The 25,758-nt window shown below is 27.7% G+C and overlaps 1 protein-coding gene and 1 long non-coding RNA gene across 2 annotated transcripts in view; one reads left to right on the top strand and one right to left on the bottom strand.

Moving 5' to 3' along the window:
* Window positions 1–25,758, bottom strand: part of LOC122506916 — an 87,887-nt gene that overhangs the window by 5,903 nt on the left and 56,226 nt on the right. The gene's annotated exons all lie outside the window — the stretch shown is intronic.
* Window positions 1,939–24,200, top strand: LOC122506861 (transcriptional repressor scratch 2). The gene is made up of 2 exons (XM_043619247.1): window positions 1,939–4,324; window positions 22,181–24,200. The coding sequence occupies exons 1-2, from the start codon at window positions 4,003–4,005 to the stop codon at window positions 23,365–23,367; spliced, it is 1,509 nt and encodes a 502-aa protein (XP_043475182.1). The 5' UTR covers window positions 1,939–4,002; the 3' UTR covers window positions 23,368–24,200.

Raw genomic sequence — 25,758 nt, forward strand, 5'->3', positions numbered from 1 at the left:
CTGGTCGGGTCGATGTTTCACCCCTGCGCATGTGCTGGCGTGCCGTATTCTCTCTTCTCCTTCTTCTTTAGTCGCTTTCTCTCTCTCTCTCTCTTTCTCTCTCTTGCTCGCTTTTTCCTAGAGTCTCTCTTTCTACTTTACTCGCCTTCCTTCTCTCTCTCTCTTTCTTCTCTACTTGCTTTCTCTCTGTCTCTCTTTCTCCTACAGACTCTCTCTCTCTTTTTTCTCCACTCGTTTTCCCTCTCTGTCTCTCTTTCTCCTACAGACTCTCTCTTTCTTCCTCACTCGTTTTCTCTCTTTCTCTTACAGACTCTCTCTTTCTTCCTCACTCGTTCTCTCTCTCTCTCTCTCTCTTTCCTAAAGACTCTCTCTTTCTTCCTCACTAGTTTTCTCTTTCTCTTCCTCCTACAGCCTCTCTCTTTCTCTCTCTCTTTCTCCTACAGACTCTCTTTACCTTCTTCAATCGTCCTCTCTCCTTTCCTCACACTTTCTCCTTCCTTTTCCTCTGTTTACTCCCTCTCTCTCTTTCTCCTTTACTTCTTTCACTCTTGCTGTCTCTCTCTTTTTCTTTCTCCTTCTCTCCCCTATACCCCTTTTTTCTCCTCTACACTCTTACTCACTCTCTCTCCCTCATTCACTCACTCTCTTTTCGTTACTCTTACTATAACTTGGTTTCTGTCTCCTTACCCCTGATTCTCTCTCTCTCTCTCTCTCTCTCTCTCTCTCCTTTACTCTTTCTCCCTCTTGCTTTCACTCATAATCTCTCCTTCTTTCACTGCCTATCTTTCTTCCACTCACTATTTTTCTTCCTCCTGTCTCTTTTCCCCAACTGTCTCTCTCACACTCATCTCCTCACTTATCTCTACTCCTCTCTCTCCCTCTTTTCTTCTTTCTCCTTTCATCACTCAGTTTCGATCTTCTTCACTTATTAGCCATATTTTTCTCTCCTTAGCTATCTCTTTCCTTCCCACACTTATCTTTCCTCATCTTTCCCTCTTTTCATCCCTTCTCTTTCCCTCTCATTGGCTACCTTCTTCTTTCCTCCACTACCCATCTTTTCTTCCCTTCTCTTTTCCTCTCATTGGCTACCTTCTTCTTTCCTCCACTACCCCTCTTTTCTTCCCTCCTCTTTCCCTCTCATTGGCTACCTTCTTCTTTCCTCCACTTCCCCTCGTTTCTTACTCTCTCTTAGGAAAAGAATAAGAAATACGGAAGCATCCGTTTGAAGAAGAGAGAAAAAAGGATGTTTCTCTCCTCTTCTCCTCCTCTCTTAGAAAAAGAGTAAGAAATATGGGTCTCTCCGTTTGAAGGAGTGAAAAAGAAGGATGCTTCCCTCCTCTTTCTTTCCTCCGTATTTCCTCTACTCTTCCTCTCTCCCTCCTAGGAAAAGAGTAAGAAATATGGGTGCATCTGTTTGAAGGATGAAGAAAGAAGAATGTTTCTTCCTCTCTCTCTCCCTTAGAAAAAAAGGAGAGAAATACAACTCCCTCTCTCTTTTCGAAAAGAAAGAGTAAGAAAGTTGGGTTAAGTTAAGAGAGAGATGATGTTAAAAGGAGTAAGAGAAATGGGTGCGCGTCTTTTGAAAAGAGAGAGAATATTTATCTCTCTTCTAAAAAGAGTAAAAGAGACAGCAGCATCAGGTAGAAAGAGTAAAATGCCTCGAGTAACAGGAGAGAGGGGGGATAGCAGCATCAGGTAGAAGGAGCAAGGGAGAAAACTGCACCGAGTAAAATGAGTAAGAGTGAAAATCGCCTCGGGTAAAAGGAGTAAGAGAGACAAAACGCTTCGGGTAACAGGAGCAAGAGAGTCAAAAGCGTCGGCTGAAAGGAGTAAGAGAGAAAAACGCCTCGGCTGAAAGGAGTAAGAGAGAAAAACGCCTCGGCTAAAAGAAGCAAAAGAGTAAAACGCCTCGGCTAGAAGGAGCAAGAGAGACGAAAACGTCGGCTAAGAAGAGAAAGAGAGAAAAACGCCTCGGGTAAAAGGAGAGAGAGAGACAGCACTCTAAAGTAAAAGGAGTAACAGAGCAAACCGCCTCAGCTAAAAGGAGAAAGGGAGACAGCAGCAGAAACTAGAAGGATTAAGGGAGAAAAATGCATCTGCCAAAAGGAGAAAGGAAGACAGCAGCAGAAACTAAAGGGAGTAAGGGAGAAAAATACATCTGCCAAAAGGTGTAAGAGAGACAAATGCCCCGGGTGAAAGGAGTAAGAGAGATAAATACCTCAGGAACATGGAGTAAGAGAGAAAACTCCCTCGCCTAACAAGAATAAGAGAGAAAACGAACAACCCTTCGTCCCTCTCGTGTAAAATCACCCCTCTCTCTCTCTCTCTCTTCTTTCAGCCCCACTTGTAAATGTAGGGAGCACGAAACAGAGACGTGCGCTATCCCTCTGTCGTTCTCCCCCCCCCTGAAAACGAGAGACCCTTTGCCATTCCACCACCACCAGGAGCACTACCACCACCACTACCACCGAGAAAACTCACCAACACCTTCGAAACAACATTTGTGCATACAATCGGCTCCCCCGCAGCGGGATCGACACCCTCCTGTCTGTAGTTCACCACTACTGCTGTACGCTAGCTCACTGCCACTATTGCTATACTTGTACCACTACTACCATCCACTACTACCACTACGATTTCCACCACTACACTCACCACCACTCTTTGCATAGACCGTGAGGGTGCACAGCCGCAGTAGAGGGGTGAGACGCAACATTGGGGTACCGAGTGTCGAGAGAGCGCCACCGCTAAGCAGTCGCGCCCCATTCCGCGTTATTAGTGCCCATCCCTGGCAAGGGCCACCACGGGGCCAGTTTACAAGGATTTTTCTTCTTTTACTATTTTCTTCTCTTCTCTTTCCTCCTACTCTCTCTCACTCTCTCTCTAATTCTCTTTTCACCCTTCCCTTTCAATCTTCATTTCTAACAATCACCAAAGAAAAAAACTAATCCACAAGAAGAAAATTCGCGAATATAACGAAAGTAGCGAATAACCAAACGAAAATCAAGTTTCCGTTACTTAACGAGGAAAAAAAGTGAATGTATTATAGTTTGTCCAATTGACACTTTTTTGAAAACAAAAAAAAAAAATAGGGGGAAGGGCCAAAAGTAAAAAAAAAATGGTGGCGGGAATTGGGGATAGTGTTCAGTGCCGATGACGATATTCGAAGGGCGACCCTCGACCTGGGAGCCGGCCACGAGTTGTCAGTGGAAGTTACCCTTTAGTGTGAGGAAGCGTGCGAGACGTAGACGCCGGCGTCGAAGGCGCTCCTGTTGCTGAACGTACTGTTGCTGTCGTTCATCCTGTTGCTGCGCTTGGTGTATGCGCTGCCGCGTGACCTGAGTCTTCAACCCTCGATTATCATCAACATCATTTATTATTACAACCACCAACTATTATTAGCATTACTTTTAAAGTTTCGTTACTTTAAAACATCAGCTTTTCTAAACAAGTACTTTAGAGCATTGCTTATCGGATCGGTACTTTGAGGAATCATTGCATTAAAAGAAGACCAGTACTTTGAATCATTACTTTAACAGATCTTTGCTACAGATCTTTGCTACTGGACCTACCAGTACTTTTAATCAGTTCTTTAAAAGATCTTTGCTACCAAAGAAGATCATTACTTTAACAGATCGCTTCACAACCTTATTGACAAGAAGTTCAGTATTCAGATCATTGCTTTAAAGATCGTTAATAGAAGGAGAAATCATTTCTTTAAAATCATTAACAGAAAGAGGAATCATTTCTTTAAAAGTAACAGAAAGAGCAAAGAGAACAGAACAGAAGAGCATCAACAGGAAAAGAAATAATTTCTTTAAAAGAGCATTAATGAGAAGAGGAATCATTTCTAAAGAGTATTAACAGAGAGAGGAATAATTATAGCATCAACAGAAAAAAAAATTATTACATTAGAGCATCAGCAGAAAAAGAAATCATTACTTTAGAGCATCATTAATAGAAACAGAAATCATTAAGTTCGGGGAGAGGAAAAAATCAACGATGCCTAGGTGTTTGATGGCAAAGAAATGGAAGGCGTATCCGTGGCCGGACAGGGTCGAGGATAGTGAGACATTGGATGAGGAAATTGTTGCTGCGGATGGTATTGCTGCATCAGTTGGGAGAGGTCTTATTGGCGACCAGGTCAATCTCCAGGAGAAGAGGGATAGAAGTGAGACTGAGGAGGAGGAAATCGATGTTGTTGGCGATGTTGATAATAATCGACAAGGAACACAGACCTGTTGGAGCCCACATAGTCCCACTGCTGGGGCCACTGCTCCCAGTCCTCCACCTCTAAATGCATCTGGTGCACTTTACTATCATGGTGAGTTTTATTTTATTTCTTTTTAATTTTTCCCCCTCAGTGATGATGATTTTTTTTCCGAATTTAAGTCCCAAGTAACTTTGGTTCAGAACAAGAGGAAAATATTTGGTTTAATGCAATATTTATAGTTATGACAACTGTAAATTATTCAACGATAATTTATATCAACTAGAGGCCTAGTTTAATGATAATTTTAGTTAAAGCATAAATTAGCTCAACGATAATTTAGTTCAACTATAAATTAGCTCAACGACAATTTAGTTAAACCATAAATTAGCTCAACGATAATAGTTCAACCATAAATTGGTTTCAACCTAAACTTTGTTCAGAAAAAAAAGAAATAAATTTGTTTCTAACCGAAAATCTTGTTTAGAGCGAAACAAAATTTGGTTCGAATTAAAATTTTGTTTGAAACTAAAAAAAAAAATTTATTTGAAACCAAAAAATTGTTCAGAGCCAAAGGTTTGTTTCAAGCAAAATATTCTTTAGAACGAAAAAAATTCGGTTCCAAACAAAATTTAGTTCAAAACAGAAAAAAAAATTAAATTTGATAGCCTCGCGAGAAAACATGTGACTTATTCAAAACAAAGTTATCTTTATAAAAACAATTGTTCTCTTAGTCTGAAATTTTCATTAATTGCACCTATAGCAAAACTAATTAACTAATTAAAAGTTATAAACTAATTTTAAACCATATAAATATTAAGTAAAATTTATCAAAATCCACAATTCGTTCAAATAACGAATTTGTCTCTAATGAAAATTTAATTGCAGCGGTAAAATAAATTTTGTTAAATTAAAATTAAACAAAAATAATTTTTAAAAACCGAAAATTTAGACAAAAAATTTGTTATAAATTAAAAAATCCCAAGAAAAAAAAACTTTGCTTCTAACCAAAATTTAATTAGAACTAAGAAATTTTACCTTGAAAGCCAAGGCCAAGAAATAATTAAATTCCAACTAAAATTTGATTCTCACCATAATTTGCTTCTAATCAAAATTCGATTTGAACTCAAATTTAATTTCCAAACAAAATTTCATTGTAACCAAAATTTATTACCGTTAGCCTAATGAATTTTTGCTTTCAAACGAAAATTTAATTCCAAAAACCAAAACAATTATTACTGTTCTTTTTTTACGTTTCCTTTTGTTTAAAATTTTTCTTCTCCACAAAGATTTCGATTTTCATGTCTCAATTTTCCAAGAAGTTTATAAGATTTTTTTCTCTGTTTTTCAATAATAAACGATTTATTATATCCGGAAATTCATTTTTATATTTTCCTTGAACAATATAATTCGTTTTATTACATTATTTCACAAGACTTCACAAGACTTCTATACCTTTTTTTATTATTAAAAAACAAAATTAAAATATTTTTTCACTAATTCATAATTTGTGGATTTTTTTTAAGTGCAAAATTCCTTAAACTAATTGCAAGTTTCATAAATATTTAAATATTCTGTAATATATGAATAAGAATTAACAATAATTGTAATATTGTAAAAAATATTATTATTATTGTTAATATTGTTTTTATTATTTTAATTTTTATTATTTATTACTTATTTATTTATTATTATTACTAAATTTATTATCTATTATTATTAATAACAATAATAATGGTTAATAACTTTAATAAAAATATTTTTTTACATTCTTAGATGTTTTTTATAAATAAATAATTTTTAATCAAATTGTATTGAAAACATGACAACATAAAATTAATTTAATTAATTGTTGAATAAGTAATTTAATTTGAATAAATTATTTTGCATTGAACTGCTTTTCTCGGAATACACCATACCCAATGAATTTATTATCCATGATTGCATCGAACAATATTACCGAGTACTTGAAGCGAAATTCGTACAAACAGGGGAAATGTAACAGCTTACGTTTGTTAAATAATTTCAACCTTTTGTTATTTCGAATCACTTTTTGTCTTTTTTCGCGGAAAAATAAGAGTTATTTTTACAAAACATAGTTATAAATAAATAATATCTTAATAATAACAATAGAAAAAAAATAAAAATAGTCGGAAATAAAAATAATAGAAAACTGAAAAATAACAAAAAATTAAAATGTTAACAAATAAAAATAATAAACAATCTGAATAGTAAAAATTAAAAATTATGAAAAATGAAACTGGAAAATAATAACAATAAAAACAATAGAAAATAATAAAAAATAAAAATTATAAAAAGTAAATAATAATAGGAAATAATAATTATTAGGACTAATAAATTATTTCGAAGTTTATTTAAAACAAATAAATATTAAAAATAAAAAGACAAATTTATTTGTCTTTAAATAAGAAATAAACAATTATTACTATTTTTCTGATTCAAGTATAAAAATTATTCCTACAATAAATTTAATTTTTTAATAATGCAAAAAACAAAAAAAAAATAAATCACTATTGTTATCTTTAAATGGCATTTATATGTTTTATTTCCAGTCGAAATGGTAATTTTCTCTCTCAGAAATTTGGAACGTTAAAAATTTATCGTGAAAATAGTCCTATTACATTAAACTATAAATGTATAGGGGAAAAATTATTGTTATTTCAGTAATATTTCATGCGACCATTGCCTCTTTAATGGAATTATCAGTAAAATAGCATGAAATATATAACTATATAGTTGCAACTTTTCCCCAGGAATATATTATATATACAGTTCACAGAGGGTTCATTTTTTCTGGGTATTAGCGGTTTCATAAACATATAACCCGCAAACGGCCATAAAATTATACAATTTTCACAAAAAAAAAAAAAATAAATAAAGAAGAATACTTTTAAAATACATCACTATTAAATGATTATAATTATACTATTTTAATTTATTTATTAATATTATGTTACTATTAATATTATATTATTTTTATTATTATTATTATTATTATTATTATTATTATTATTATTACTATTATTAAATTATTATTAAATTATTATTAATTATTATAAATTATTTTCTACATAAATATAAAAAGATTCATTTACTCTCGAATTATTAATAGACAAATGAATAAAATATATTTTATTTGTATATAAATAAATTATTTTATTATCAGATAAATTGACATATTTTTTGTTTCCTTAAATGTTCAATTTACGTATTTTTTATTAACTTCTTTCATATTATCCGAATGGAATATCTGGTTGATAAGATCTATAGACACCATTTGGTTGTTTGTAGAGAAGACAAATATATTGTCTGATCAACTGATATATTTTCCCATTAACCATAAATTATTTTGATCCCTTTATTTTATCATTTAAATAATAAAGTTCCTAATTAGTGAGCAAGTATTACAAGAAATAAAATATTAAATTTTGGAAATTTTCATTTAAAGCAAGTAGTCAATTTTAGAAAATTTTATTTTAAAAAAATAGTAAATTTAAATTAATAATAGTAATAATAATGATAAAATAATAATAATAAATATAATAACATAATAATAAAATATGTGAATTTTTCCGGAATTATTTTTCATAGTTTTAATAAGAACAAAAATTTAAGAATCAATTAAAATTCGTTTGTAAATAAAATTGATAGTAAATAAATTCAACAGTAACTATTAAAGTCAATAGTAAAAATTGAAATTTGACAATTAAAATCGATATAGTAACTAAATTTGCCAGTAAATAAAATTAATAGTACCCAAAATAGACTGAAATTATAATTCGCAGGTGAACATTAAAATTAATAGTAACCAAAATTTACGAGTATAAAATCCATTACACTTAAAATTAATAGTACCTTAAAATCGATATTTGCAAATAATTTCAAAAATAACTCTAAAATTCACAGAATATAAAAAATTAAAATCCACAGAGTATAAAAAAATAAAGTCCAGAGTGTATAAAAGACCAAAAAGTATTAAAAAAACATAAAATTTAGAGTGTATAAAAAACTAAAATCTGCAAAGTATAAAAAAATCCAGAGTATATAAAAAACTAAAATCTACAAAGGATAAAAAAATCCAGAGTGTATAAAAAAACGAAAATTTACAAAGAATATAAAATTAAAATTCACGGTGGGTAGAAAACAAACGTCTAGAGTATAAAAAGCAAAAAGTTGACAAAGTACAAAAAACAAAAAATCCACAGAGCAAAATAAACAAAAATTCACAAAGTATAAAAAAAACAAAATCCATAGATATTTTAAGAAACTAAAATTCGCCTAGTATTAAAAAAATCTGAAATTTACAATCGATTAGAAAATTCATAATAATTAAAATTAATAGTCCCTAAAATCCTCAATAAAAATTAGAACCTTCCGTACTTAAAGTCCTACTCAAAACTATAATTTCGAGAGAAAATAAAATCGCTCATTAAATTTAATACCCAAAAAGTAGGTACAACTATAAAATTTCTAGTAAATTTTCTTTCTTGCAAATAAATATTACTAGCAACAATTCACGCCTTTTTGAAATAAAATTAGCAATTTTAAAAGTAATGGAATTTAAAAATTTTCTAATTTAAATTTTTGTTAAAAACACTGCAAAAAAATTCAATTTTGGAAAAATTACAAGTAATAGCAGAAATTCTATTATTTTCAAATAAAAAAAAATCTTTTTTATAAAATTCAACTATGTTCAAAATTTAAAAAAAATTCTTGTAAAAATCCAAATTACCTTTGTAAATAACAAAATTCTTATCCAAAGTTCAATTATTTTCATAAATGTCAAAAAAAATTCTTGTCCTAATTTCAATTATTTTCGAAAAATTTTTTAATTTCGTGTTTTGAATAAATAAATAAATAAATAATTTCTATGATTTAATATTTAATAATTTCAATATCTCAGATTTTAATATAATTTCCCAAAACGAATTTAATTATTTAAAAAGAAATTTAATAAAATTGTATGTAAACATTTAATTATTTTCATAAATAATAAAAATTTCACAGGAATTCAATTATTATTTTCATAAAAAATAATTTCAAATTCTAGAAAATAATAATTGAATTAAAATGATGAAAATAATTTTGATGAAGTTTAATAATTCAAAATTCTAAAAAATAATAATTGAATTAAAATGATGAAAATAATTTTGATGAAGTTTCAGTGACAATATTTTTATAACATAAAATAATGATTTTATCTCTCGGTCATCTTTAATTATTAGAAAACATGAAGAAATCGAGTCTTCGACTCGGACCAATCGATATCTTCATGTTTTATAACAATTCTTTTTATAAGTTTTTTAATTTAAAAAAGGTTTGAATTTGAAATTTTTGAATGTCTTAATTCCTGTGGTAAATTCTGTTCTAAAAATAAGATTAAAAATAGAAATTGTGCTCTTTTTCTAAAACAAAATAATAATTTTGTTAAAAAAATTGTGATTCATAAACAAAAATAATGCAAAATAAACAAATTTTCTATTTCTTAATAACAGTGGTTTAACAATTTTTTAATTTTGTTGAGAAGTAATGAACAAAAATCTGCATTATTTCAATTTGACAAAACATAATATTTAACAAAATTTTAGTCTTTTAATGAAGAGAAGTGACAAAAATTCTGATGATTTCTATTTGTCTTTACAATTTTGAATTAATAAAATAAAAAAAAATTATAACATAATATAAAAAAATTATTTTTCAAAGCAACTTTACTGTGGCAACGCCACAAAAAAAATAATAATCGCGTATCGAGATCAAAGTGTGGAATTCGATTCCTTTAAACTCGCAGATTCTCCGAGTGCCACACCCTTTAGAACATGTGGGCGTGAGTTGAATTTTACATTTCTTTAACTCCAGAGAAAATTCTATTTTACGTGTATATTATATTTCTTTTCTTTATATATATATTGACACAGAAATACACAATATCAATGTTATAGACATTTTATTTTTTTAAACCCTATATATGGACATTGATTTATATTTACCCTTGTTCGTTAAAATTATTCGCATTTAATACAACAATGTTGTCTTTTCTTTCCTATAAAAGGAAAATAAAAATTAGCCTGTTGATTGTCCTACTTTTATTAGCATTATTATTATTATAATATACAGTAAATATCAATTCGATATTTTTATTTGGGAATTTAAAAGTTTTTTTCTCTCTCTCTCTCTCTCTCTCTCTTTTTCATGGAGGGTAAAATGTTGTATAGAGTTGTGACGGGGAAGTTTTGAGACTATACAAATGAGCTGTTGGGGGCCAAGTGCCCAGGGGAAAAATATAAAATGCGAATGAATTATGAGATTGCTCTGGCTTTCGGTGGATTTTTGATAAGTGAAGAAAAAATATTACATCTTGAGATATTAGACAATGTTGCGATAGCACCTCTTTTTTTACGAGCAAGTGAATTATTCAATTTACGTTTCATTCTTTGTTTATTAAATTCGCTGCATTTTTAGTTTATTTATTTTTATTCAAAAGCAAAATATACTTTTTTTAAAATTAATAATGTGCGACTTTTTTCCAACTATTACGAACAATTTATGACACTTCTGATACTATTTTTTATTTTATATTAATTAAATTAATTTATTAATTATTTTCCCATTTAATTAAAAATTTTGTTTATATTTATTTTTATAATATTAATTAATAAACGTAATATTATTTTTATGAATAAATAGTAATATTATTTTTATTAAAAATTTTTTTTGCCCTTCTTTTCATAACCCATTTTATAAAACTGATGTTTAGGTGCAATTTTTTTTTTTTTTTTTTTTTTTTTTGATGCGGCATAACAGATAATTTACAAAATGTGAGGAAAATTATGAAACGAAAATGCAATAACTTGCATTGATTTGCATATTCTATTTAAAGGGAAGTGTGCATTATTCATCAAAAGTGCACGCAGAATACATTGTGTTTACACAAAGCGTATGTAAAATAATAAATAGCATATTCATTCGTAAATTAATAGTGTGTTCAACGAGTGACTATATAATGCAAAAGTACTATAAAGTAATTAATATTAAAATCATATTTATCCCAACAAACAGCACTAAAAATTCGCCAAAAAAAAAAAAAAAATGAAAACAAGAAATTTTATTTCAAATGCACTGCCATTAAAAACCATAATAATTTACAATAAAAAAAAAAAATATAAAATATGAACAATATTCTAAATTGAGAACAAAAATATTTTTCTAAATGTTTAATCCAAACTGTAAATATTGATATTACAACTTTTAATTAATATTCAGTAATTAATTGGTTTTTTTTATTTACATTCCATTCTTTTTTTAAGGATTTATTTTCATTATATTTTTTTATTATAATGTCATTATATTGTTATCACTATTATTTTTTGGCATTATTATTATTATTATTTCCCATTATTATACTAATTATTTATTATTTATTTTATTGTAATTTATTTATAAAGTTATCTGTCAAAGCAATTGTTGAATATTTATCAATTTGTTAATTAATTTGTTTATTAATTAATTTATTAATTTATTAATTTAATAATTTATTAATTTATTTATGTATTAATTAATTTCTTAACTTTTCATTAATTTATTAATTATTATGAAATCAATTATAATGTTAATTCCTCAAATAATTACATTTACATTTCATTGTCAGAACGATTTAGTCAAAAGAAAACAATTTCCTAAAAGGAAACGAAAAATCCCCCCCCCCCAAAATGTATAAGTGAAACTTTAAAATTTTCATAATCAAGCCATATACAATATGAAAAAACTTCTCCCCTTTTTTTCTCAAAAAAAAAATAAAAAACTTTCCTTTTTTCAAACTTCCTGAGCTCTGATGTCAATATTTGACTTCTGTTCTGAAATCGAGTTATATAGCTTAGTCTGAAATTTGGTGAAAAAGTTTTCATCAAGTTTGAAGGGAGAGTTGAAAAAAAAGAAATTTCCTTATACTATAAAAAGAAAGAATAAAAGAAGGAAAAAAAAAATTTGATAGAGAACAAACTTGAAGAATATGCAAATCTTTAAGAAAGGTGGTTTTCTTTTTTGTACAGTCACGATGATGGCCCTCTTCTTTGACGTTTAATTAATCTATTAATAGAAAGTATTGACTGTTAAAAAAAAAAGAGGAAAAAAATCCCAATAGAGTCTTTTTCAATGTAGACGAAAAATAAATTTGTATTGATCATTCTAACAAATTTTAACAAATTTTTAATTTTTTTTAATTTAATCAATTTAATTTTTTCCATTTAATTAATTTGTTATATTTTTATAGTATTCTTATTACTATTTGTCGCTTATCATTATTATTAATTATTATCTAAATTATTTTTGTTATCATTACTATTATTTTTACTTTTTCTTGTTTATTAAATTATTAATTATTATCTAAATTATCATTGTTATTATTACTATTATTATTATTATTTTTCTGATGATTATTATTTATAATTTTATCTTTTTTTTTGACAATTATTATTATTGCTGTATTTTTTTTTATTGTTAAAAAATAGATACTTTTTTGCGAGACAAAGAGAAAATAATTTGACGAAAAAAAAATGCAACAGTTTTTATTCGCCAACAAGCATATTATGAGAGACCAATCGAAGTGTCTTTGCGCCCCTTTTGTCACGTAATGCATCTTTGTAGGGACTCTTTGTCTTCGATCCGCGAGTGCAGCTTTTACATGGTTGCGTGGTTAGAATCATTATACATCGTCTCTCAATATAAGCTAATACCTCAAAACTATATCATTACTGAAACTAATGACAAAAAAATGTAGATAAAATCATTCAAAATTATAATTCAAAATAAAAATTTCTAATTATAAAAAAAAAATGATTAGTATAATAATTGACAATAATAATAATAAAAAAAAAGTAATAAAAAAAATAATAATAATAAAAATAATATTATAAATAATAATACCTAATAATTATTTATAAATAATAATTAAAAATAATAATAATATTTTTTACAAAATTATAATTTTTATTTTGAATTAAAATCTGAAGAATTTTGTATTTTTTTTTCGTCATCAGATTTGGTAAAAATAATAATAATTATTATAATAATATTAATCTTATTATTTATTGTATTATTTATTTTTTCTGTAAATATGTAAAATAGGATGAATTTTAAGAATAATAATAATAATTTTATTATTATTCTTATTATTATTATTAAAGTTCATCTTATTTTACACATTTGCAGAAAAAAATTAAAATCCCGCTATTTACACTGAGCATCGAATAAAATTCACTTAGAGGAAGTAACGAGACTAATGTATAATTATTTCTTATGCACACACACACACATACACATATATAAGCGTGTATATAAAAATAAAAAGTAGTTCAATTTAAGTGTAAAAATAGTGTTTGTCATGTACAACCTGTTTGAGTTTCTCGATTATTTTGATAGGAAAGTATCTTTTTATATCTTGTTTCTGCTTTGCTAAAAGTGTAGCGTAAAATATTCATGGATATCGATACGACTGCTTTTCCTTCTTTATAGTCGTTCATGCCTCTATCCATTATCGCCGTTGTATTTTTCTATATATATATATGTATACAGTGACATAAAAAAATGCACGAAAATTGATAAAACAAAAAGAAAAACGAAACAACAAGTGGTTTATACTTTTTAATGAAAAAATATACTTCATATTCTCCTTCACAAAATATTCGCCATTCAATAACGAAAATTTCCATATTAAAAAGAAGAGAAATATTTTTTTTTGTCTCAAATTTAATTTTCGTTTATTTGAAATTATCATTAAAAAAATAATTTAAAAAAACAATCAAAAAAAAAATAATCAACAAAAAATAATCAAAAAATAATAATCAAAAAAATAATTTAATAAAAAAAATAATAATAATCAAAGAATAATAAAAATGTTTAACTAATTATTGACTGTACCAGAGTTTATGGCAAGTATTTATTTGTAACTACCATTCATATAATTATTACCATTGATTATAATTATCATTAATAATTTTTGTCCTTGATTTTAACTACCATTAATAATTTTTACGATTGATTACATTTACCAGTGATTATTTCTACCAATGATTATATTTACCATTGATTATAATCACCAAAAATAATTATTACCATTCATCATAACTACCATTGTTTATATTTACCATTGATTACAACCACCAACAATAATTATTACCATTGATCATAGCTACCATTGATTATATTTACCATTAATTTTAACTACCATTGATTCTGACTACCATTAATTATAACCACCATTGATTCTTATCATTATTTATATTTACCATCAAGTTTAATCAGTGGTTGCAGTAAAGTATGAGAATGGTAGTCAATGGTATTGTTAATTAATGATTGAAAATGGTAGTCAATGGTAGTATTAATTAATAGTAAAAAAGTCATTTTTGTTTTAATTAATGGTAGTTAAAGTCAATGATAACTTTAACCAATCGTAGTTATAAAGAATGGTGGTTATTACCAATGGAAAATATAATTTATGGTAGTTGTAATTAATGGTGATCATAACCAATGGTAGTTATAATTTGTAGTGGTTATAGCCAATGGTACTTACAATTTATGGTAATTGTAATTAATAGTAGCTAACCATGTGGTAGTTGTAATTAATTGGTAATTATAATTTATGGTAGTTACAATTAATTTGTAATTATAATTTATGGTAATTGTAATTAATGGTAATTGTAATTAATGGTAATTATAATTAATGGTAATTGCAATTAATGGTAATTGTAATTAATGGTAATTATAATTAATGGTAATTGTAATTAATGGTAATTATAATTAATGGCAATTATAATTAATGGTAATTATAATTAATCATGAACACAATATTAATGCCACGACTAAATCCGAAAATTGTTGTAATTAAAATTACAAATCAAAATTATAATCAATGGTAGTTATTAATTATGGTTAATTAATTATGGTAGACATTAATTATGGTTAATTTTCCAGTAAACCAAAACATAAATCAAATTAAATTACTTCCTTTTTTTAATATTTTTTTTTTAAACAACTAATTCAACTTATTTATTTATATAATTCATTACGAAAAAAGCAAAATACTTTTCGGATAAATATTTCATTAATAATTTAATTTCTTCTTTCTCTCTCTCTCTCTACAATTCTTGTTAACCTTTCGAATATATCGTTCGTTATTATTTACGAACTCCCCCATTCATCGATCGGTGAAAAACCTCCTTTACTATTATTATATATATATATTTTAGGTCTCCGCACAGAATTCCATATAATAAATGAAATATTTATTTTCATCTCCCAAATGAAAATTTTCATTTTCTGATACTGAATTCAAAATGAAAAAAAAAGAAAAAACTGTTGAAATAATATTTTCACTCTAATATTTATCTTGTTTTATTCTAGTTTTTTTATATGGGCAAAAAAAATACTACAAGAAAAATGATAAAAAATATATATATATATATTTACTATTAATATTGTCAATGGAGGATTATTAATCTTTCCCAGTGAGTTTTACCAGGGGGTTGTGGGAGGAAAGTTGAGGGAGAAAAAAAATAAGGGGATATAGTTTTCTCTCGTCATATTTTTCAGAGAAAGTTCATTCCTCCTTTTATTTTCCACACAATGCATATATCTCGAAGAAAAAAAAATTTGTACCATATATAAATAAAATCGTTAGTTGACAAAACATTTTCATTTATAAAAAAAGAGAGAGAGAGAGAGAGAGAGAGAGAGAGAGAGAGAGAATAGGGAGAAGAAAACTAAAAGAAAATTTATTCATCTTATTTTTATAATCCCATATACAAATTGCTATCATTCAATTGTTATCATACTTGAAAATAAAATTTTTTTCGATCATTATCTATTTCTATTTTTTTTTATTACCAATCCGAACATTATTGATAAAAATTTCTTATCTATTTTATTTTTTCTAAATTTCCCAAACAGAAAATTGACATTTTTTCAACTTTTCCGAATGTATTTTTTTAACTACCTTATCAAGATTTACTTTTTTTTTAATGGAAAATTCTATTTGTTGTAAAATCCAGTTTTAAGGGGGAAAAATTTTTTAATGGAAAAAGTTTTTATCGAAACGTTAGATGGATATTTAAAATATTCAATAAATTTTTCAAATTATGTTGCAAGTTTTAATATTAAAAAAATTTGCTAGGTAAAGAGGGATAAAAATATTTTAAACGAAAACTATTTCCTTCACTTGAACCTTAAGAACTTGTGGATTCACTTGAACCTTAAAAACTTGTGGATCATTAAAAAAAAAATTAAAAATTTAGTTTCCATTTAAATCTTTCTGAGTCAATTGAAACAAAAAATTGAAAAAGGAGAAAAAAAAGGATAAAAACGAAGAAAGTCCTGATGTATACACATAAATACAAAACTGTCATGCACTATCTGTTCTTATCGATTTTCCTTCCCTATACTTGCTGATGAAATTCACGTTCGGAAACATCTAATGTTGACTTCCTTTTACTTCAGAGCCAATATAATGGACGTACACCCATATAACGAGATCGATATAAGGGGGAAGAATTCTCCTCTCGCTTTTTTTCCCTGATTTACTGTACACAGTCTCCAAAGCACTAAACGATCAGATTTCCCTTTTTCAAACTCACAACCTAAACGAGAGAGAATCTCCGACATGACTCTTGCAAACAAATAAAAACATTTCAGATTAAGTACTACAAAAACCAATCTCAAATTCTTGGGCAAACAGGCGCAATTTATTTCGACGACACGTCGACACTCGTGTGTGTAGAGTAATTTTTATTTTCAAAATAAGCCTAAAAAATATTATATTCGTCAAATTAATTATTTTAAAAAATATTAGATACTCAAAAAAAATGTTCTATTACATTTATTTACGAATTTCTCCAATTTGTAAAATTATTCGAAAACAACAATAACTTGTTTTTTAAATAAATATTTCATCATTATTATTTTTACATAGGAATTAAAATTCTTCAAAAGATTCAAATTAAAATCTTTTAAAATTCAATGACTTTTAAGAATATTATTATAAAATATGAAATATGAATTTTTATTAGTTCCATTGAATTAACAATTATTATTTTTTTACATAATAATTTAAAAAAAAATGTTTAAAATTAAAATTTTTCTTTAAATCAATAATTTAAAATAATTTTTGAAAAAGCTTTTAATAATTTTCAAATCCATTTGTTTACAATTCAATTTTAGACGAAATTTCGTATATTCGAAAATAAATTTTTAAATCATTAAATTGTTTCGACGAATTTTAATAAAATTTTTTAGAATAATTACATTTTTTCGAGGAATTCGATTAAAATTGAATTAAAAATAATTGAAATTCAGCGATGAGTTTTATTATTTATGAGAATAATTGAATTCCTAAAAAGAATTTTATTATTTACGAGAATCATTGAATCTCTATTAAAAATTGTATAGTTTATGAAAATAATGCAATTATTACGAAGAAATTTATAACAAATTTATAAATAATTGAATTCCTATGATATTTTCATTATTTATGAAAATAATTAAATCTTTTCGTAGAATTTTATCAAAATTTGTTTTAAATAATTGAATTCTTTTGGAAAATTTTTGAAAATAATTAAAATTTTGGCTAGAAATTTATTAAATTTTCTGAAAATAATTTAATTTTGGAGAAGAATTTTATTATTTATAAAGATACTAGAAACTTTGATAAGGATTTTTTTTTTATTTTTAAACATAATGGAATTTCTGCGAAGAATTTTATTACTTTTGAAAATAATTTAATTCTTCCAACGAATTTTATTCAAGTTCATGAAAATAATTGAATTTTGATGAAGAATTTTATTATTTATAAAAATATTTGAATTCTTGAAAAAAACTTTGTTAAATTTCTTTTAAATAATTGAATTCTTGCGATGAATTTTATAAATTTTTTTTTAAATAATTGATATTTTTCAAAAGATTTTATGAAATTTTGTATTTTAAATAATTGAATTTCTATGAAAATTTTATTACTTATGAAAATAATAGAATTATTTGGAAAAAATTCATTACAAATTTATACCTATATAATTGAATTCCTGTGATATTTTTATTATTCATGAAAATAGTTAAATGTTTTCGTAGAATTTTATCCAAATTTGTTTTAAATAATTGAATTCTTTTGGAAAATTTTTGAAAATAGTAGATATTGAAAATCATTGAATTGAAGAAAATTTTTGTAAAATAATTGAAATTTTGTCGAGAAATTTATTAAATTTTTTGAAAATAATTGAATTTCGCAGAAGAATTTTATTATTAATAAAGATAATTGTAATTTTGACGAGAATTTTTTTAAACTTTTGAACATAATTGAATTTTAGCAATCATTTGTAACTTCTTAAAAATGCAAATTTTTGTAGTATTTTTAGCTAAAATTCTTCTATAAATCCATTATTTTTAATAATTAATTAGATATTGAAAAATTAAAAAATTAAACTAATTTCAGAAGAATTTGAAATATTACAATTTTTCAAAAATCTAAGTTCTTTAAAATTTCTAATTGAATTCATTCAAAATTGAAGTTTTATAAAATTTCAAATTAATACCGTTTGAAGTTCATCTATTTATGAATGAAGTTATTTAATTAGAAATTATTGTCAGAAATAGAAAAAATTTAAGATTTCGTGGTAATTTCATAGTTTATGAAGCAAACAAAAAAAAAACACAAAAATTCAGAATTTTCTTATGAATTCTAAAAATTTAATTTTTTCCGAATTCCCTCACTACCCTGACCTGTGACAACCCTGTATTAGGATATTAATTTATTTAATTATTATTATTAACAATATCATTTAATTATTATTTTTTATAACTAATTTCATTATTTGTACCAGAAATCTTTGGTATACCTAAAATCAATCAAAATTAAAATTAATAGTAACTAAAATCGACAGTAACTGAAAATGATAGTAACTAATAACTAAAATTATTACCAGTATCTAAAATCGCCAGTAACTAAAAACCATTATAACAGTGAAAATCAAAATTATAGTAGAAAATAACAATAATTTTGAAATCGATAACAACTGAAGTACAAACTCTACTGCTGCAATATATTTTCAACCACAACGAGTAAAAAAAGAAGCGAGACAAATTAAATTTCTTCCGTTATTTATAAAAAAAAATGCCCCGACATTTATTAAAAAAAGAGGACAATAAATAATGTCTGGAATTCGATAATTCCCTGCCTCCGCAATCTATAATATATTGTTCGAAAGCAGAGATTATATTTCAACTGTTGAAATTTGACAGCAACTATTAGCCATGGCGTTTAAACTTGTTAAAGCCATTGAACACAATATTATTGGTGTCTAGGCGTCATTTTACTATCTATTCACAATATGTGTGCCCGTGCGATATGTGCAACAGATTTCGAGAGATTATGTTCAACATACACATTTTCTCCTTATATGTGTGTTTCTACATTCATGTCTGTGTGCGTCTGTGTGTATTTTTCGCTTTTCGTCTGGTGATTCGCTACTCGCACATGGCACAAACAGCTGCTACTGTTCGTTGCAGGAAATGATGTAGATATAGCTTACTATTACCGCGAGCAACCAGTGGTGAATTCAAGAGAGCGAGAGAGAGACCCTCAGGGGGAAATATTTTGTCTAAAAAGAGATAATAAACCCTACCGTCAATCTCGACGTGTACTAGAAAGTAAAAAATAAATCCTTCCCTGCCCCAAAAAAAAAAAAAATAAATTTCCCTCTCGAAAAGAAAAAATAATTTTTGCTCTTCTAATATGAGACTTTTCTCTTTTCAATGATAGTTTCCCCTCCTCAATAGACACTTTTTCTTTTCTTTTCGAAAAGTTTGACAAGTGAAAAAGGGAATTTTTAATCATTCAAAAATTGAAATTATTATTTAAAGAAAAAAGTAGAGTGAAATTGTATTTAAGATTCAAATAAGAAAAAATTCTTCTTTATTGTTATGCTACTTTTGTTTCCTCATAGCAAGAATCTTCAGGAAATGAGCAATCCAATTTTCAGATATGAGAATTGTTCCTTTTTTTTTCTCTCTCTCTCTCTTCAGAAAAGGTACAATTTTCATTTAATGACATTGCTCACGAACTTGAGATTCAAGAATGTCCGAAAGCGATTTGAAAGCTGGAATTGAAATTAGATCGTTTTCAAATCGAATCGGATTCTTTTGCACACTGCGGAAAAATATTATTTCCCTACGAAGGAAAACCGTTTTCTCTCCCTTAATGAGAATTCTGCAATAATAATAAAAACACAAATAAAAATAACTTAATTTTTCCATCTTTTTTAATTGAATTTTTTGTTTTTTTATTCTTTCAAATTTAAAAATTGGTACTATTTATTATTGTGTATTATTTATTATTGTGTATTATTTATTATTGTGTATTATTTATTATTAGTTATTATTTATTTCTAGTTATTATTTATTGACTACTAATTCGAAATGAATCTAAATAAACAAGAGGTGTGTTTAAATATTTAAAAAGGAAGAATTCATAAATTCTAGATAATTCACCACTAATTTGAAATAAATAGAAAAAAGGTATGTGTGTGTATTTTCGAAAAAGAAAGTTCGAAAGGGGAAGCAACTGTCAAAACGGTTAAGTTCAATAACCCCTAAAATATTACAAATGCATCATTTGCTTTTCGGCAGCCGTCTAAATGCACCCTTATTATTGAAATTTTTACGTCATACTAGACTAATCCATCAAATGAAAAAAGCAAAAAGCTGTCTGTACTCAATTTACAATTACCATACATTATAATTACGAAATGAATTAATTTCAAATGAGTCATCAATTTCCTCCTTTCTTTTCCAAAAAATATGCATATACTTGCCCATTTCGAACCCATGCGCGAAAAATAGGAATTCCCCTTCTATTATAGTGATTTTCTCAAATTGTCCACAATTTCATATCCTATATAGTATATTTTCTTTTTTTCCGAAAAGACCAGGGGAAAAATTCTCGATGGCAATAAGGAAGCAGATGTCTTTATTTGCCGGTTTACTCTAGGGTGGCATTTCCTATAATTTTGGATTACACGATAGAGCCATGTTTATGTGCCAGAAAGCACATGAATCACTCTCTCCTTGAATGAACCATACAGGGAGAGGGGTTTTGACTCATTTCTATATTTCCTCCCCCAAAAAAAAGAAATTCTACAAATTTGTATCATCTCACTCATCAATTCAAATTGTTTTAATGTTTCATATTGCAACTTGAGTCTTTTGATTAATCAATGCAAGTGTTGGAGAACTTTTCTTAGCCACAAATAAGGATATCAAATTGGGCCAAAAAACAAAATCAAAATTGTTGCATCGCAACAATTTTGATTTTGTTTTTTGTCCCAATTTGATATCCGTAGAAAAACCGTGGCTAAGAGATCAAAATCTTTACTTTTTATGTACCATATATTATAGATTTCTTGGTGGATTAAAATTTTTACTAGACATTATCTGCTGTAATTCTTTATCTGCTGTAATTCGTTAAATGTTGTAATTCTTTATCTGCTATAATTCGTTATCTGCTGTAATTCGTTATCTGCTATAAATCGCTGTCTGCTATAAATCACTATCTGCTCTAAACTATTATCAGCTATAAAGTACAATGCAATAAGATATTTCAGCAACAAGTTGTCCATCATCTTAAATAGATTACCAATCGACTAATTCATCTAAGAAAAAGCAATTAAACCAAATTAGTAATGCAAGCCGCCCATTGTTCATTGCAAACAATAAGACTAATTAAAATTCTCCGAAGCGAAAATCGGAGTAAATCTTATCAGTTTCTGAGCCAATTATCCGAGTGCAATTCAACGATCCATCTCTGCGGTTTGTTGGCCCAGAATCTTAATTTAGTCCACATCTTGTCCAACACACAGACATATATAGGTCCTTGTACAACTAACCCGAAAGCCTAACATGAACTTTCGTTTCCAGGTTACACGCACGAGGCCTGGATCAATCACGAGGAACCACCAAAGTACGCCACCCTTCGTTCAGCAGCCGAATTGGCGAGGCCAGTGGCACCATCACCACCACCACCGCCGCAACCTCCAGTTCAACCGTCACATCATTTGGAGCATCAGATCAATTCAAATCACCAATCACTCACTCTACCACCAAGGAAAAGTCTCTCCATGTGTTTCACCTCAACCGGCACCGCTCTCTCCCTACCGCCAAAAAAGAAGGACATCTACCGACCCTACAGCCTTCAACCCTCCGAGATCCGAACATCTGCCGAAGAAGACCTCTCAGCAGCTCAAGCCATCCTAGACCTCAGCGCCTCACCAGCTGCTCCCAATCATTCCGTTTTCATTCACACAATTCCATCTGGCGTCCCTCCTCCTCCTAATCTACCTTCTCCACCACCTTTACCACAATCATCCTCTCAAACCCCAATTCCCGTATCTGTCCTAGTCTCCCCTTGCGAGGGGCGAGCGCATCTCCCGCAACAGGAGCGTCATCACCACGAACCACTTCCCTCCCCCCCATCGCCCATCACCGACGACAACAGCAACTCCGGTTCAAACAAAACCGTCGCCTACACCTACGAGGCATTCTTCGTCTCCGACGGTCGCTCGAAACGTCGCTCCAGCACCGCCGCCGTACCCGAGAAGGAACCCGAACAACCCGAGAAGCCAAAATTCACCTGCACCGAATGTGGCAAACAATACGCCACCTCATCCAACCTCTCCCGACACAAGCAAACCCATCGCAGTCTCGACTCCCAATCGGCAAAAAAATGCATCCACTGCGGCAAGGCCTACGTGAGCATGCCCGCCCTAGCCATGCACGTCCTCACTCACAAGTTAGCCCACAGCTGCGGCGTCTGCGGAAAAATGTTCTCCCGTCCCTGGCTCCTCCAGGGCCATCTCCGAAGTCACACCGGCGAGAAGCCCTACGGCTGTGCCCACTGCGGCAAGGCCTTCGCCGATCGCTCCAACCTCCGTGCCCACATGCAAACCCACTCGGCCGACAAGAACTACGAGTGCTCCCGCTGCCACAAAACATTCGCCCTCAAGTCCTACCTAAACAAACACCTCGAATCCGCCTGCCTCCGCGAAGACGACGTTCCACAACAACAACAAGTCTCCACCAATCTACCCAACAATCGTGGCTTGTAGCAGAAAGAATTCGACCAAAGCTAGCAGGGACAACAACCACCATCATTCTGCCAATACTCCCAAATATGGGAAAGGTTTGCCGTAGATTAATTAGAAAAGTGCCAGTAACCAAAAACCACTAGAACAGATCCTTAAAAAAAACAAAAAGATAAAACGTCCAGTAATTTAAGCATAAAACACAAAAAAAAGACAAAAAAAAATTTGTCAAAAAACGATTGACAAGTCTAGTCACTCTAGTCTATATACAATATATCTATACATGATAGTTTATTATGCCTAGTACGGTTTCTAGTCACGCGATCCAATTCCCGAATCGTCGTATGTGTTCGGTTATTGGTTCAGTTTTCGATTTTCATTGTTATGATCCTAGGGAAATTGAATTTAATCCATTGTCTTGATTACGAGTGGGACGATTCATTTCGAGAGAGCTATGACAAACGTTCGTTTTCATTCTATGTAGACAATCATTCGGAACCTTTATTTTTTCAAATTGAAATTTTCAATTTGCATTTACGGAAATACAAAAATGAAAATCCTTCTTTTCATGGGAAGAATGTTAAAATAAGTATACAACGAAAGACATATAGTAAAAATTGTATTGAATTTAAGAAAAGAGAGGAAGAAATTTCAAGGAAACTAATTCCTGAGTAACTGAGTTTGATCAATAAATTTTAGTTTTAAAAAACAATTCGAGATTTTTAGTCAATTTTCAAACTACTCTGCTAATTGTTTAATAATCGTTTTTTACGTTTAGTAATTATTGATGAAATAATAATAACAATTAATAATTATTAAAATTTACTTCTATTAAAAATTAAAATTTCGTCGAATCGACTGTCTAAAAATAATAATTATTCAAATTAACAATTATTAAAATTAAAATTAATAAACGTTAAAACTTAAAATCAGATTCACAAAATCAAAGAAATTGGAAATTAGTAACTAAATTATTGAAATTTACTATAATGAACAATTATCGAAATTAATTAACGAAATTAACAATTATAGAAATTGACAATTATTAAAATTAAAAATTATTAAATTTAATATTATAAAACTTACCAAAGATAGAAACTATACCAATTTATGGAAGCTAATAATTATTAAAAATTTTAAACTATCAAATAAAGTTAAAAATTACCGAAACTACAAACTTTTGAAGCAAAAAATAATTTTAAATGTTTATCAACTATTGAAGTTAACAACTGTTAGAGATAAAAAAATTCAAATTTATTAATTATAAAGAATACCATATAATTAAACTATCAACTATTAAAATAAACGATTATAATAATTAAAATAATAATATTGAAATGAACGAATAATAATGAAATGAAAAATAATAATTGAAATGAACGAATAATAATGAAACGAAAAATAATAATTGAAATGAACGAATAATAATGAAACGAAAAAATAATAATTGAAATGAACGAATAATAATGAAACAAAAAAATAATAATTGAAATGAACGAATAATAATGAAACAAAAAAATAATAATTGAAATGAACGAATAATAATGAAACAAAAAAATAATAATTGAAATGAACGAATAATAATAAAATAAAAAAATACTTGAAAAATACTATAAAAAAATTCAAAATCTCCGAATGATTGTCTCAAAAGGAACAAAATTAAAAAAAAAAATTTCAACAAATTGATACACGAACGCTTTGATAGTTTTTTGAATGAATAAAATTATGAAATATAGAAATTCATATACACACACAAATAAATAAATAAAAAAAAAGAAAGAAACACGTAATGAGTGATTAACCGATGAATACGTACACGCGCGATTAATTTATATAGATGACAATTTCGAGTATTGGGCTTATATAAATAATAATAATATATATTGTTATACCGCATATTTTTTAGCGAGCAAATATGAAGTGACAAATTAAAATAAAAAAAATAAATAATTAAAAAGAACACGTGTGGTCAAAGCAATGTTTCGACACAACGAATTATATAAACATAGATTTTTGCGAACATCGAACATATTCCGATTAATAATGTGTAATGATATAATTATTAGCTTCGGCATGAAAATTAAATAGTTGTGCCTCCCTTTTTTTTAAATTTGAAAACAAATTTTCAAAAAACACAAACTCGATTAAATTAAAATTTTTATTGTTTATTAATTATTAATTTTCAATTCTCAATTTATTTAATTTTCAATAATTCTCATAAATTTTTTTAAATTCTCATTAATTTTTAATTCTCAATTTGTTAAATTTTTTATTATATTCAATATTAAATTAATTAAAATAATTAATTTTATATATTGATTGAACGAATGAATTAATTAATGAAAAGTTAATTAATGATTAAATTAAATTTATTTGAAAATTGAAATTTATTTATCCAATTGTTGAATTCTTTTT

Source organism: Leptopilina heterotoma, unplaced genomic scaffold (genome assembly GCF_015476425.1).
Source record: "Leptopilina heterotoma isolate Lh14 unplaced genomic scaffold, ASM1547642v1 Lhet_114, whole genome shotgun sequence".
NCBI lineage: Eukaryota > Metazoa > Arthropoda > Insecta > Hymenoptera > Figitidae > Leptopilina > Leptopilina heterotoma.

What these genes read in the sequence shown, in the direction of transcription:
- LOC122506861 (XM_043619247.1), top strand. Translation starts at nt 4,003, where the DNA reads ATGCCTAGGTGTTTGATGGCAAAGAAATGGAAGGCGTATCCGTGGCCG. An exon ending in TGGTGCACTTTACTATCATG is followed by an intron (nt 4,325 to 22,180) that starts GTGAGTTTTATT and finishes TTTCGTTTCCAG; the next exon opens with GTTACACGCACGAGGCCTGG.